At 37.4% G+C, this 14,893-nt stretch overlaps 1 protein-coding gene across 7 annotated transcripts in view; it reads left to right on the top strand.

The window, feature by feature from the left end:
- GLRA2 (glycine receptor alpha 2) overlaps positions 1 to 14,893 on the top strand; it is a 121,496-nt gene that overhangs the window by 22,129 nt on the left and 84,474 nt on the right. For 4 of the 7 annotated variants that reach the window (XM_064407644.1, XM_064407645.1, XM_064407640.1 and 1 more), the window contains exons 3-4: positions 2,316 to 2,383; positions 9,203 to 9,426. In XM_064407644.1, coding sequence (XP_064263714.1) covers positions 2,316 to 2,383; positions 9,203 to 9,426 — 292 coding nt within the window. Of the gene's footprint in view, positions 1 to 2,315; positions 2,384 to 2,479; positions 2,548 to 9,202; positions 9,427 to 14,893 lie in introns of all 7 variants that reach the window. The other 3 variants (XM_064407641.1, XM_064407643.1, XM_064407647.1) reach the window with 2 other exon arrangements.

Raw genomic sequence — 14,893 nt, 5'->3', positions numbered from 1 at the left:
CTCTCGCAACATGGAACAGATTATTGGAACAGACCAGCTAAATGGGCATGGAAAACTGACTGAATTGCAATGCTCGAAGGGTTGTGATCAGCAGCACAAAGTCCAGCTGGTGGCCAGTCACTACTGTTGTGCTACTGACACAGGTATGGGTCAGTACTCTTTAACATCTTCATTAATTACCTGGATGATGGGGATATGGTGCACCCTCAACTAATTTGCAGGAGATAAAAGATTGGGAGGAATGGTTGATGCCCTAGAGAGTTTCCTCATATTCAGAGGGACTAGGAAAAGCTGCAGAAATGGGGCAACAGGACCTCACTGTGCTCAGGAAAGGGAATGCAGTGCTGCAACTTGGAAGGAATAAACTGGGAGATGCCCAGCTGGAATGCAGATTTGCAGAAAAGGCCGTGGGGCTCCTGGTGGACACCAGGTTGAACATTACCCTGCAGCAAAGGCAGCTAATGGACTCTTGGGCTGCATTAGGCAGAGCATGGCCAGCAGGATGAGGGAAGGAATCCTTTGCTCTGCTCAGAACTGGTGAGACACACCTGGAATGCTGAGCCAAGCTCTGGGATCCTCAGTATGAGAGAGACATGGACTTATTGCTATGGGTCCAGCAAAATGTTACTAATTTCATTAAGAGACTGAAGGATCTGTCATACAAGGAGAAGCTGAGACTGCTGAGGCCACCCAGCCTGGGGAAAAATGGTTCTGGGGAATCTCAGCCACGTGCATGAATAACTGATGAGGTGTAAGTAAAGAAAAGGTAGCCAGATTCTGCTCAGTGGTGCCTAGTTACAGGAAGACAGGCAGGGGGGACAAGCTGAAACCCATGAAATTCCACTTAAGCATAAGAGAAGCATTTTGCTGTGAAGGTGACTGCACACTGCACAGGTTGCTTAGAGAATCTGTGGAGTGTCCATCTCTGGATATATTCTGAGTATCACGTGGCACAGTCCTTCTCTAGCTGATCCTGCTCTGGGACAAGATGGACTACGGGGACTGGGTGATCTCCAGAAATTCCTTCCAGCTTCAATGATACAGTGACTCAGTATGTCTGGAGGTAGACATTGTTCAAAGTGCCTAGCTAGTAGAAATACCATCAATTCAAAGGAACAAAAATGATAATATGGAGGGAAAATAGAAGACTATTTGGCTTGGTTTTGACTTGGTATTGGAAATGAAAACACATTTGCAAAATAAAAAGGAAGCATTTTAAAAACAATTCTAAAAAACCTGGGTTGAACAACACACCTCATTGGAATTGAACAACCTCAAAACATGTTACTGTTGTAGTTTTTATTCCCAAAACCAACATGATTGTTTCCTTTAAGGTGGGTTGTCTAGCACTCAGGAAGTTGACAATGGACTCATTAGTTTATTCTTTCATTTTACGAAAAAGAAAGTAATAATGTTTCCATCTTTATAAATAAATTTCAGACCTGAATTATAAACCAAATGGGGATATTTATATTCTCTGCACTGACATTTTTTCATTTATAAGGAAAATACTGTGTTTAAAATAGTAATGGCAAAAGAAAGAAGAAAGTACTTGATACTCAATGCTTGTACCAACTTCTGTGTCACTGAAATTCAGGCCTTTATCATGAATCCTTTTTTATTCTGTTGAGAACCCCTGTTTACTTCATCACACCTAAAAAAAATCAAGACTCATAGGCAACTAATTAAATATGAAGTTCCCATTCATTCTGCCACACGTCAGTGACTGCTGAATAACAGCAAAGGTGGTGGGAGGGAAGAGAATACAAATAGCTGTTTAATGAAAGCTATCTGTTCAACGTAGGACAGGTATTGCTAAAATATTTGGTTGTGGCAAGCCAGACACATCCTGATCAGGTGCAGGAAGAGTTGCTTGTGGACTGGAGTCAATGTGAAAAGTTTCCCTTGCTGAGAATTTATTTCAGTGGCAAATGTTTGCCTACGGAGTGGAGGAAATGTGGAGAGATGACCTTTTAAGTTCTGGATGAAGGGAGAAGGGAGAGAGGAGTAGTTGCAATGCTAAAATATATTCTGTGCTGGTACTATGGATAAGAAAAAAGCCCTCACTCAACTCTCTTGTCAGTCTCTAAATGCAAGGATGTAGTTCTGTGCGTTTATGCAACAACTTGCAATGAAACTGGATTAAATAAATGAGTGTTGATAATGCTTTCCTTTTGATCAAAATTTACGTGAGCTGTTTGGGAAAACTCACTTTCTACTTGTTTTCAGCCACATCTGTACCAGATTGTACGGAGGCTGAGGGATCTGTACTTTTGTTTCAATGTGTATTGCAATATTTTTATTGCATTCCACAGGTCCTCCAGTAAACGTTACTTGCAATATTTTTATCAACAGTTTTGGATCGGTCACAGAAACCACAATGGTAAGTGCTATGATGCCACTGGCAAGAGAACAACAATACTTAATATATGTCATGAACACAACCTGTCAATTTTTCTATTTATTGTTCAACTTGCAGGTCCTCCTGTAAATGTTACCTGCAACATATTTATCAACAGCTTTGGTTCAATAGCAGAAACTACAATGGTGAGTGGGACTGATCATTGAAGCCATCTTGTGAAGGAGTGCGATGTGATGTAGAATAGAGATGCTCAGGATGTGGGGACATTTACTAAGTTATGAAGCTACTAAAAACCTACTAAAAACCCATGTAAAAATAACATAAAATAAAAAACAAAATAACATAAAATAAATATAGAAAAAAATGTATATATAAAATTAAACTCACCTATCAAGCCTAAACACACCTACACAGGGACTGCACCACAGTCTGTAGTGACTGTGATGGCAGCAAATATAGGTGTGTGCAAACCTGTTTGCTTTCTCAGGTTTCATTAGCTCTGAAGAGGCAGAGGAATGGCTGGATCTCAGCTGTGGGTTTCCCTGCCAAGAGCACCATATTTGAGTGTGCTTTAGAACACATGCTGAATCACCTGCTGCTGCAGAAAATGGTCTTTAACAGAGATAGATCTCTGTGAATTGCAGCCACATCAGTCACAGAAGCAAGTGTAAAACTTGAGTCAAATGACTAGAACATGTGGGTATAAGACTTAGTTATTTTGAGGTTAAATTAGTACTAGGAAATGATGGGATTGAACCTGACTGAACTTTGTATTTTGACTAAATGCAAAGAACACAGTAAAAAAAAAAGGTCACATTTTCATTTAAAAAATTTCAAAATATAGGATAACCAAAATCAAGCTAAGAAAAAAATAAAATCAAAATGTTCATCCAACCTTAAAAAAAAATCTTTTAGTCTAGCAGTCTATCAGTCTATTACCTTTTTCAATATTTGCTAGAGAAAAAAACCTTCAAAACTTTTCTGATTCCATTTAAAATGATGCTAAGTTTTTTTTAATCTTTTTCAAAAGTGAATAAAAAGGATCTGGTTTTTATTCAAACCAACATACTCCTGACTATGGGGGTTAATCCACAGAAAGAATTTTGACAAATTTATCATAATAATGTGATTAAACCCATAATAGTTATTAGGTGTTCATATCTACGGTACTTTTGAAGTATGGTTTCAGTACAGTTTCACAGCTCTGTTTTCCAGAGATTCCAACACAGCATCCAGGTTTTTCTGGATTTGCTGAAGCCAGAGGCAATAAAGGTGCTTAGCTTCCTGTAGGACTGAGAACTTCATAATTAATAATGGACTTGCTGCGCACTTGAAGTAAAGCAAAAAAGCAGCTTTTTTGTAAGATGAAATAGATACTGCCTTGCAGGTCTTGCATTATGAAGGAAGATATCTTCAGCCTGACTTATGTATTTTGTTTAATATTAATTTAGAGTCAATTGTAACTCAAGACATCATTTTAGTGAGTGGTGATTAGAGAATGTAGGAACACAAATCTTCTGCTCCTAAACAGATTTATTTTAAAAACCCACTCTGTTATTTAATGTTTTCTAGAGATACAAGGCAAGTTATTGCTAGGCTGGGTTGCTTTCTTTAACAGAGTGGGAAAGACTTTGCTATAAATGACAAGCTGTAACATACAGAGCTATAAAATAGACAGATAAGTTAATGCTTTAGACTATATATCTGTAATATTTTAAAAACACCTTAAAAGAAAACTAAAATAACTTTTAAAATGACAGGGAAATAAACATATCAGGATGTAACATAATTATCAACAGACTTAATTTTAATTATTTTTGGAAAACATTAATTGTTTTCCTGTGTTTTAAGGATTCTGAGAAGATAGCTGTGAATGTAGCATTTTTACCCAGCCACGTCTGTTGATCCTAGCGTGTAGAGACATCAGCACAGCATTAAGTAGCAAAACTCCTGCACGTCACTAGCTTTACAAGATGGCATTCAATGAAAATATTTGCACGACCCAATGCTGATTGCATTAATTAGACTCCTTCATTGCTTTGATTAAATCCCCTCATTGCATTTTACCTTCTATCAAATATGTTAATGTGTACCTTTCCAATGTTCATTAACACATTTTGCTGAAAACAGCCAAACATTCAAGTAGATGAAAACAAAGACTATAGGCTTTCTTATTTGCTTTGTTCATTATATCTGCTGAAAGTGTGGAAAGATTTCTCTAAGATGCTGTTCACTTATTTGATATTGATTTTCTTAATGTTGTCACTTCTTTAATGATTATTGTGACTAGTTTTAGGAGTCTGCTCTGAGAGGCAGACATCAATTGCTGTTCCAACTACTTTGCCTTTCTGAAATAGATATAATTGTGTGGTAAAATTGTTGGCATCCCTTGTGATAAATAACAAATTTGTTTGACTCCTAGGAATAATTTTTCCCTATAAAATGCTCCTGGTGATTTTGACATAAAACTAAATGTTTCATTTTAAAGCCTGGATTGCAAATTTAATAGAGACACTCCTGTCTCAGAGGAGAGGATTTCTTAGTGAAACCATGTACATACACTGAAGGGACATTATCAGAATATAACTTGGACCATCTACAGCAGTTCATTGGGAACTTGGAGGGTGAAAACGTGCTCAGGAAAGCTTTCAGGAGGAGAAATTAACAGGGCAAAGAGCACTACATTCCCAGACCTACTAATTTCACTAACATTATCAGTAGTTCTATCCTCTGATTAAGACACGCAGTACAGGATAAAATTCCTCCCTATGTGAAAGGCCAGCACAACTCCAATGTCCAGCACACTCTTCTAAAAACTAAAACCTTACATTAAGAAATAAACCTGGGATTTTATGCTGATTCAGATGGATGAATTCCATGGACTCTTCATGAGATCTAGAGAAACAAAATGCAGATGTAACTGTCTTTCTGCTCTATAATGCACATATGGGACAGTATCATAATAGATTTTTTTTCCTGGAAAATGAATGCTTTTATTCCTTATTAAATGATATATGTTATACCAAAATGAAAATAGTAAAAAAAAGGGCCAGAATCAAGATAACATAGTTAAAAATTTTCTTTGATTCGTCTTTAATTTAAGCCCTAACTTACAAAGAAAGAGAAAAAGATTTTTCGAATAACTTCACTGAATAAAGGAGTTATGAGAGTAAACTCTGTATCTATTTTTGGAAGTATTTACACATGCAGTATTCAGCAGAAAATTCACTGTACAGCACGACTGCAGCTGAGTATCACAGATGAGTAATCTACATCAGCCTGGGCAGCATCCCAAAGGATTTGGATGTTCAGTGTTCCTAATGACCAGGATTTTTTAGCTATCAGCTGTAGGAGAAGTTAAGAGTAGTTTGAAAATTGACAAGCTAATTGTTAATTATGAAAATGACTAACTGTGAGGACATTCTTATTGTTGCTGTGCCCTATAATCAATGAATGACACTATGCAGCAGGTTCTCTTTTGGGGTAAATGATCCAAACTCCAGTTGTGTTTTGAGTACTTATGTTAGCAGAAAAAATTGCCATTTCTTAATTTTACAAGCTTTGCTGTTGCTGGCTGTATGATACTATCTCCCATTTAGAGGGAAAAAACCCCATAATTACAAATAAGCTTATTGGATCCTGATTAATTCACATGTATACTTTTAACTAAATAAAAGGCTCCCACTGAAGCCATTGGGGACACACTGCATGCTTATACCCATAAGTAGTAAAGTGCTTTTTCTGTTGCATGGCCTTGGAAAAGGTCATCAAACCACTGCTTTTCAGTTAGCATTTATCTTTAGGATTTAGACAGAGAGAGAGAGAGAGAGTGGTCTTTTTGGCAATCCCCTCCTATTTGTAGAAGGCCAGCTAATTCTGCTGTTTACTGCAGACTCCCAGCTCAACTCCTGGGCAATCACTGCTGTTGGAGGGGAAGCTGGGAGGAAAGCTCAGACCTAAGACAAGAGGGGGTTCAGAGACAGAAAGTGGCTCCCCTGCACTCCTCCTGCCACAGCAGTGCCTGAGGCCAAAGGGATCCAGGGCTTTGCTCTGTGAATCTGGATTTAGATTTGCTGAAAAATGATATCTGTGTACATTCCTATAATACAGACTAAGTATATCTGTTGATCAAGTCCCTAAATCTTCAGATAGAGCTACTAAATCTAATCAGATTAATATTCTTTCAATATGTTTGTATTGCTGCAAGCTTATGGCTTGAGAACATAGGAAAGTTGTTTATCTGAGTTGCCTTGAGCTATTGCTGACACTGGTAGTGCATCTGAGACTGAATCTTCAGGTCCACACTTCTTGTTCAGAGTGGTGATGCTGTCAGAAAGAATTTGCAGAGTAGGTGTACTTGTGGTTGTGTAGGAGTGCTTTACTACAGCACACCCACTTCTACCCTCAGGACCTTGCCAAATACACACTGTATTGTGCCTCAACTCCATGTTTTCTACTATTCTCAAGAGAATTTTCCTTCAAAACATAGTTATAGTGGTAGCTCAGGAAAAGTAAATTCAAAATTCTGCACATGATTAGGTCTGGCTGTGTAAACACACATCCCTCTCTACTGCTTATACAGCAAGCATAGGAGGATAAAGTAATGCTGTTCTTGTGATGACCATTTTATATTTAAATTTTTATTTCTCATTAAAATATCTACACATATATATACAAAGCCTATCAGATATAAACAAAGGTTTCAGTTCTGTTTTGCTTCTAATATAAAAGCTTGCAGAGGGAACGCATTTCTAAGTTTATTGGTGTCATGACTCTGACAAATTTATGAAGGGACATATTGAAAAATATAGGGTAATCTTATTGGCACTATTTATGATTTTGGTATAATATATATTATCATATGAAATCCCTTCTATGAATAAAGATTTTTCCAGACTGTTTTTTATTATCTAAATCACCAACCACTGAAGTTCATCAAAGCAATTTTTTTAGATATAGCTATATAATTTACTGATCTGACTTATTTATGATTTCTATGTCATGGGGAAAAAAATCCCTCTGTTTTCCATAGACTTCATTATATATCATGTCACAATGAAGAATTAAAGGCAGTCTCACAACTAGTGGTAGCAATTTTATTCTGTCAGCAGTTGCTTCTGCCTTCTTTTCTGCAGAATTCAAATCAGTGCATTCCTGGATTTATAGCTAAAGCTGTCCCATATAAACTCTGAGACTCATATAGACTTAAAGATAAATATAAGCTTAAATACGCATTATAAACATAAGAAACTCTCAGTTTCTAAGACCAGGAAATAAGGGATAGTATGATTATGGATGGTGTATCCTCACAAGATGTGATGACATTTTAAAAGCGCAGAACTGCAAGTAGCTATTTGATATTTAAATGTCTGAAACAAGAACAACATAAAAAGTACAATGAGTTGTGAAAAACAGATACAGGCTTTTTGTGAGTGTCTTTAATAAATGCTATTCTTGAGACCTCTCTCAGGTCTGTCTTGCTCTGATTAGTCAACATTCCTGTTTGGAGTCACATCTACCCAAGAGCAAAAGGAAAATGAAAAACAAAGAAAGAAAAGTTATTCACCTACTGAGATTATAAAGCATCTTCCCATTGGGCTCAAAATCTGCATCAGTTTGGATGTCAGAAATATTCTGTCAGGGCAGCAGCACACCTCACTAGCACCCCTTGGAGCAAAGGGGGCAAAAGCTCAGAGGGGCTCGTTCAGAGTCTGTATATTGGGCAAGCTGCTTTCTGCAGCTCTGATCAGAGTGAGAATATTTATCTACATTTCAAGGGTGATAACTTCTTTTCTATGTAGTTCAGGTACCTGACTAAAACCCAGCCAGCTCATACATTTTCCAAGTCAAAAGCACAGTGTTGCCATTTTAATGTGCAGCTGAAAATCCTAAATGTTAATGCTTTGTAGTATCAGCAGAATTACTTGATAAAGAACTCCTTCAGATAATATAGTCGATACAAATATTATTAAATATTTTTCTTTTAGATGAAGAGTAGATGGTATTTCTAAGAGAGTGTTCATAAACAAATTTAAAATGGTAATTTCAGAGAGATGAAGATCTTATTTGTTGACTTTGGAAACCTGGGACAAGGAGAGTAAGCATTTGTTTCTTTCCACTACCTGCAGAGAATTTAGAACCTGAAAGCTCATTTCACACTCCCCTTTAATAACCAGTTCCTGACACAATGTTAATGTTGGTTCTAAATGAACTGGTAAGTAATTGCTGCCTTTCCCACTTGTGACTGGCAGACCACCAAGGAGAAGAATACAATCAGGCCAATTTTAATGGGATGAAGACAGGGAGGAGTAAATGAAGGAACATACACAGAAATCATACAGCAAATAGGAAAAGGAAACAAGTAGTAAATAAGAAGTGGTGATTTAATTTCTACTATATAATTTGGCTTTACTGGAATTAAAAATTATTCATGAGTACATTAGACATAAATGACTTACATATTCGAATAAATTTATTTAAATTGGTAATTTTCTAGCATCTTTGATGAAATTGTATATATTTAGCTGCAACATCTCTTACAAATATCTCTTAGGTATTCCACAACATTTGAAATATGGTTACATTTAATTGTGGAGATTGCACTTAATATTTTTCTCATCACTGAAGGAATTTTGATTTGGAAAATGTATCAGTTGTGTTTATTTGGTTCAATGCAGCACTTTGACAACTTTATTTTCAAATGACAGCTCTGATGTTCAAAGGATAACACAAATGTTTGCTGTAATGCTGGTATTGCAGTATATCTAAGAACATAAAGCAAGATAAAGTGGGCTTCCAGTTTTGGTGGCTTAGTAACCTGTTTACATGACATTTCTGTAGGACTACAGAGTGAACATTTTTTTGAGGCAGCAGTGGAATGATTCACGTCTGGCTTACAGCGAATATCCTGATGATTCCCTGGATTTGGATCCCTCTATGTTGGATTCTATTTGGAAGCCAGATTTATTCTTTGCCAATGAGAAGGGAGCAAATTTCCATGATGTTACAACAGACAACAAGTTGCTGAGGATTTCTAAAACTGGAAAGGTGTTGTACAGCATCAGGTAAACCAGTTATTTTATTTTTTTAAATCTTCATCCCTTTCTTTCCCTCCCTATTTTTCTGGATGCAATGTAGATGTTTAATTTTTTGTTGTTCCATGTGTACAACTAAAATGAGACTTAGTAATAGCAGGGTGGAAGGAAAATTTGCCTATGTTTCTTTGCTAACATTTTACTTTTTGCAAAATAGTCTCTAAGTGACACAGTGGTACTTCTTGGTCTTGTTGAAAACTTGAGGCTGTCTAGAACTTTAATGGTACGCCCCAGTAATTCCCATTAGCATTTGCTCAAGTCACTCCTCTTGCAAAGAGGAAATCATCTCTTCAGTAGTCTGTGGATTGCAATTTAAAAGTAAAGGGGAATATTAATTTAAATAACTGCTCAACACTTTAAGTAAAAACATGCATGAAATGCAATAAATTTGACATGCAAGTCACTGGTTAATTGGATGTATCTAGTCACATTTAAAAAAAACACCTGGAACTATGGAAAGCATTTGCTTTTTTTAGTACTAAGAGCACTGAAGTGTGTGTCATGTGACTAGCTTTAGCTGAATTAATAAACACTGACAAAATATGATTTGATATGACCCGATGAAACAGGACATAAGCAGAAAAACAAAATTGCATTCCACAGGCATAAATAGCAGCAAACAACCTGCTGTATTCATTTGACATTCAGCTTACTATGAGACATTAATTACTTAATAGAGATAGCCAAAGATGCAAAATACTCTATTATTTCTCTTAGGATTGTTTAAAATGAAGTAATTACTGGAGTTTTTTCTTCCTGGGGATGGTTCTTGATTTTTTCCTTTCTTGAATTGTGGAAAGTAAACATGACAGTATTTGTTTAACAAGTTGTTTAGTGAATTTGCTCATCTGTAAAGCAGATTAGTTTAGAAGGCAGTTATTTCTGATGGGGTATTGTGGTTTTCACTGCATTTTCATTAAGGAATTGCTATTGATCCAGGCTTGGGATAGCTGTACTCTTTAGGATGTTAAATAAATAAATATTAGCATGGAACTTCATCCACTTACATAATTGTGGAAATTCCTTGATAAGACTCCAGTAATACTGGGACAGATGAAGCAGGGTTACTGAGCAGGGTTTCAAATTGCTCTACCTGAAGGGTTTGAGAAAAATAATAGGATACAAGGATGGTACCAACACTAGCAGAGTGATAAATATGCTGTCACTTACAAACATTTCCTGTTTCACCCTGAGAAAGAAATGAATGCATCTGTTTGTCTGAATGACATCAGACACCATCTTACTGGAGGAATGGATGCTGCTCTGAATGCAGATGGATAGTTTTCCTGACATTTGCTCATGCAGCAAAAGTGGTATTTTGAGCTGCCATATCACATTTGTAAAATTCCCACACCTAAATGCAAATTAATTTGAAGCAGAGTAAGCAGAATTCCAAGAGAACACTGAGCAAAGCTCATCATTTCTCACTTGTATCACACAACAGTAACAGAGTAACCCGGCACATCAAAGGTGACATAGAATTTTTTAGCACTTTCTGGATTATGGAAACTGGAAATCAGGAGCAATTAGAAATACTTGCCTTTACTCTCTAAATACTGAACTAGATACTTCTATTCGATGGCAGCTGCTTGTAGAAGAAACAAACAAGAATATTTCAGTGATTGGTTTCAGTACATTGTGAATGTTCACTACTGCGCCAATAGCACTTTGCCTGTCATTGTGATATTTAAAATTTAGCATTTAGTGTGCTTTAAGTGTTTAAAGCACTTCACAAATGCCTCTGGGATGTAGCAGGTAGGCTGTTTTGTTGTATTTTCACATTTAACAAAATCAAGATCAAATTAATCTTGCATAAATACAAATCTGTTCTTTGCATAAAGTGAGTTTAGAAGTGCTCCTAGTAGTTAATGGGCAAGAATCAAGGGGTGTGTATTATATAGGAGTGGTATCCCTCTTCCCCATATACTGCACCTAAAACATGAAAATACCCCATGCAGGAGGCTGAACTGCCTTGTGCTGTTAAGTGCTCGCAGAGGCCAAACCTGCCCTTTCTGAACAGAACTTGGAAAGTCACCTGAGACAACAGTTCATGGTCCATATTTTACTAAAATGAGACATTTGGTGTAGGATATGGGTGCTCAGAAAAATCATGAACAGGTGAGTGAGGGTCTGGGCCATGTACCACCTCCACTGCAGTGCTTGGCTACAGGAATTATCTCATCCTGTGGTAAGCATGAGGCTCTTCATCCTTCTCTTGTATGGCTGGTCAAAGAAACAAGCCTAACACAGTACAGAAGAGGCATAATGCAGATTGCCATCAGAGTTTGCCTTGTAATAATCATGATGCTCATACTTGCACATTCCTACAACTATATTTAATACCTTGGGAGTTGTTACAGAAAATAAGAAGTTGTTGATGGTTGATGCACCCACCTCTGAATCATAACTTTAGGAACCCAAACCCATTTTCATATGTTTGCTGCATTCTCAGATGATTACCTTGATGCCTTTTTTGATCTCAGATAGCATGCTGTGTACAGCCTCAGGCTCTATAGCTGGGTAGCTGGTCTGCACCTTTGGGTGCTGCAGGGAAAACCAGAGCATTGTGGAGAGAATCCAGAACTACTTAATACTGCAAATATATGCTATTGCCACTGGAGATGGAGCAACAGCTCTTAGAGACACCTGCATTTTGAAAAGTCTGCAATTACAGCAAAGTTATATTCAGCAAGGAACTTCACTTTAGTCAAGATCAGTCTCAGTTCCACTTGTATACAAAATTGAAAACTGTTAAATAGCTATAACTTTTATTTTAAATCACTCTGTAGAGAGCAGTCAACAAGAAATGTTTGTAATAGCAGTGTTGAATAAATTAGTTTGTGTTTATATTGTGTGCTGAAAAAATAGTAAGAGTTCAAATGATAACCTACACAGTTTCACCCCCTCGACACTTGTGACTCATCTGCTGCCAATCCTTGACTGATTTCTGCATGGATTGGATTTTGGAGGAGGTTCTGCCCTTGCAAAGTGTTGCAGCACGGTGTGATGGTACCAAGAGTCCTGTTCCAGGCACTCACATTCTGTATGACACCTGCATTTTGCACTGCACACCCCACTGCACGGGCTTTGTGTTCCAGGGACAAGGATTGTGCCTTCTCTTCTCCCTGATGATACCTGGGACATCAGGAAAATGCTAAATAAACTCACAGAAGGCTTTATATTCTCTCTGAGCCACTCATTTGTGCTACCTGATTCCCACAAACTCATTTCAGGCTGCCAGCCAGCTCAGAATATTAGCATCTGCCTAAAAGCTTATTTTAGCAAAATGATAGAAAGTGGTTTTATTTAAGGTTTGTGGCTTTTTTTCTGCATTAATTGCCTCCTTCTCTTTTTAATATTTTCAGTGCATCTCAGCCATATGGGATTGATTCAGAAGGTGATATAATTCAACCGTAATATTGATCCACAGCATTGAATTTAGAATATATTGATCAGGAATGTAAAATGTAAATGACATTGTAAATATATATATATAATTTTTTTTAACTTGCTGCTCCAGAAAACACTCTCAGTTTAACTTTGTTCTGAATTGTAGTGCCAGTGTATTTAGCCAGAAATAGTTACAAAGCAGATTACTACATATTTTTAAATATGAGAAGATTTTAGAATGCGTTGCATGATTTAACAAGAAAGACACTTGGAATCCTAGGGAGGAGATCTGTGAAAATTCTCAAAATACATTTCTTTCCTTGTTTTTGCTATTCCTGTTCAAAGAGCAACTAATTACCTAGGAAGGTTTTCCTCAAGTCTTTCAAAATACTTGTTTTTCTGTCTTTCTTTTTCTTCCCAGTGCCAGAACTGTTAGTTATATAGACAATTAGTTCCTTCTGGTTTCAACTATTGACCTAGTTTTAATTGTAAATGTTGCTGTGGCTGAGGACAGAGTGCCTGTTTGAAAGCACTGCTGTGCTTCTGGGCACTGGAAACAGAGAAAGCTCAAAGCTGTTGGATTGCTCAGTTTGTGAGGCTGTTCTGGGAATGCTTACCAGCCCTCCATTCCACAACCAGGGAATGGGCAGTAGGTACATCCCACCAGTGGGAGCTGGTACCTCCCCAAGCCCTCACCTGCTTATGCAAGCCAAGAGAAGTCTCTGTCAAACAGTACATCTATTTAAAACACTGCCTCCCATGCCAGCTGCCTTGCTCAGGAGTTCCCAAAATCAGCTCTTCCTGGTGTGGCCAAGCACTGAGGGACAGAGCACTGAGTCAACTCCCTCCTGCACCCCCACGACCCCACACAGGTCTAGGTGTTAGATCAGCAGTTATGACTGCCATGTCCATCATGTAAATCATCAGATGTAATCCATGACACTTTTATAGCCCAGTTTTTCTGAGAGGAACTTCTGTGTTTTGTGGTCTCCTCTGTACTTGTGTTCTTTGCCTTCTGGGAAAGAAAAGCAGGTTAAGGAAATACATAGCACTGCTGATCCCTCTGCAACAGACTGCTCATGGCAAAAAGTTCACTATCCTGCTGAAATGTATTGCTTTTAAATAAGATGGCTACTATAGAATATGTTGAGATGTTGCAGCAAAGTCAGGTGTAGGTTTTCTAAAACAATTTTGGGGTAGAGACTTTATCAGCTAAATTATATTGAGGATCCATTTATACCCATTATGTGTAAATCACCCATGTCCCAGCACAGTCTAGCCTAGCACAGTGGTAGAAAATTTTATATTCTACAGCCCTGTGTGCATTCTGTGCTTTAATTTGATGACTTCAATTTTATTTTACAATCTAGTTTTGGGATTTAAGAGGATTTGGACTTGACTAGCAGCATTGTCTTTCCATGTGACAGATTGGCAGAGGTGGGATCACGGAGACATTTATCACAATTGACATGTCTGTTTGCTTATTAAACTGCCACCTCACACAAACATATCTATTACCCTAGGTCCTATCAGAATAACACTGGTATTGACAAGGTGGTGATTTTCCCTTGGAAGTGAATGTCAATAATCACAGGGACATTTTCACTGAAAATTATTTCATTCTTGCACTGGCAAAATGGTACACTGCCCCATTTTAACTACCCTGACTTTACAAAAACATAAAATTTCTTCATATACATATGTCAAAATAAATTTTCTACATTTAAACCAAATCAAAACACTGAAGAATAGTCAATGGAAATGCTAACTGAAACAGAGATCATCTATAACATTTTGGTGTTTGACAGCTACTATGTACTGTGGGCTGGGGCCTTATAGAGCTACAATCATTAAACTTCATTATGCTGCACAATGTTACTGGGACATGGACACTTCCCAAATGTGGCTGTGTGCTATGTGAATCCAGTGATTTTGACAAATTTGTCTTCCCATAAGCATGATTACAATAATAACAATGGTTTCAGAAACTAAGAAACTGCATCCTTGTGTGGGACAAGCAGCCATTCTCATTACAGCTGAACCCAAT

This window comes from Passer domesticus, chromosome 2, assembly GCF_036417665.1.
Source record: "Passer domesticus isolate bPasDom1 chromosome 2, bPasDom1.hap1, whole genome shotgun sequence".
Lineage (NCBI taxonomy): Eukaryota > Metazoa > Chordata > Aves > Passeriformes > Passeridae > Passer > Passer domesticus.
The sequence above is the reverse complement of the archived record's forward strand: the minus strand, read 5'-3'. Positions and strand labels throughout refer to the sequence as shown.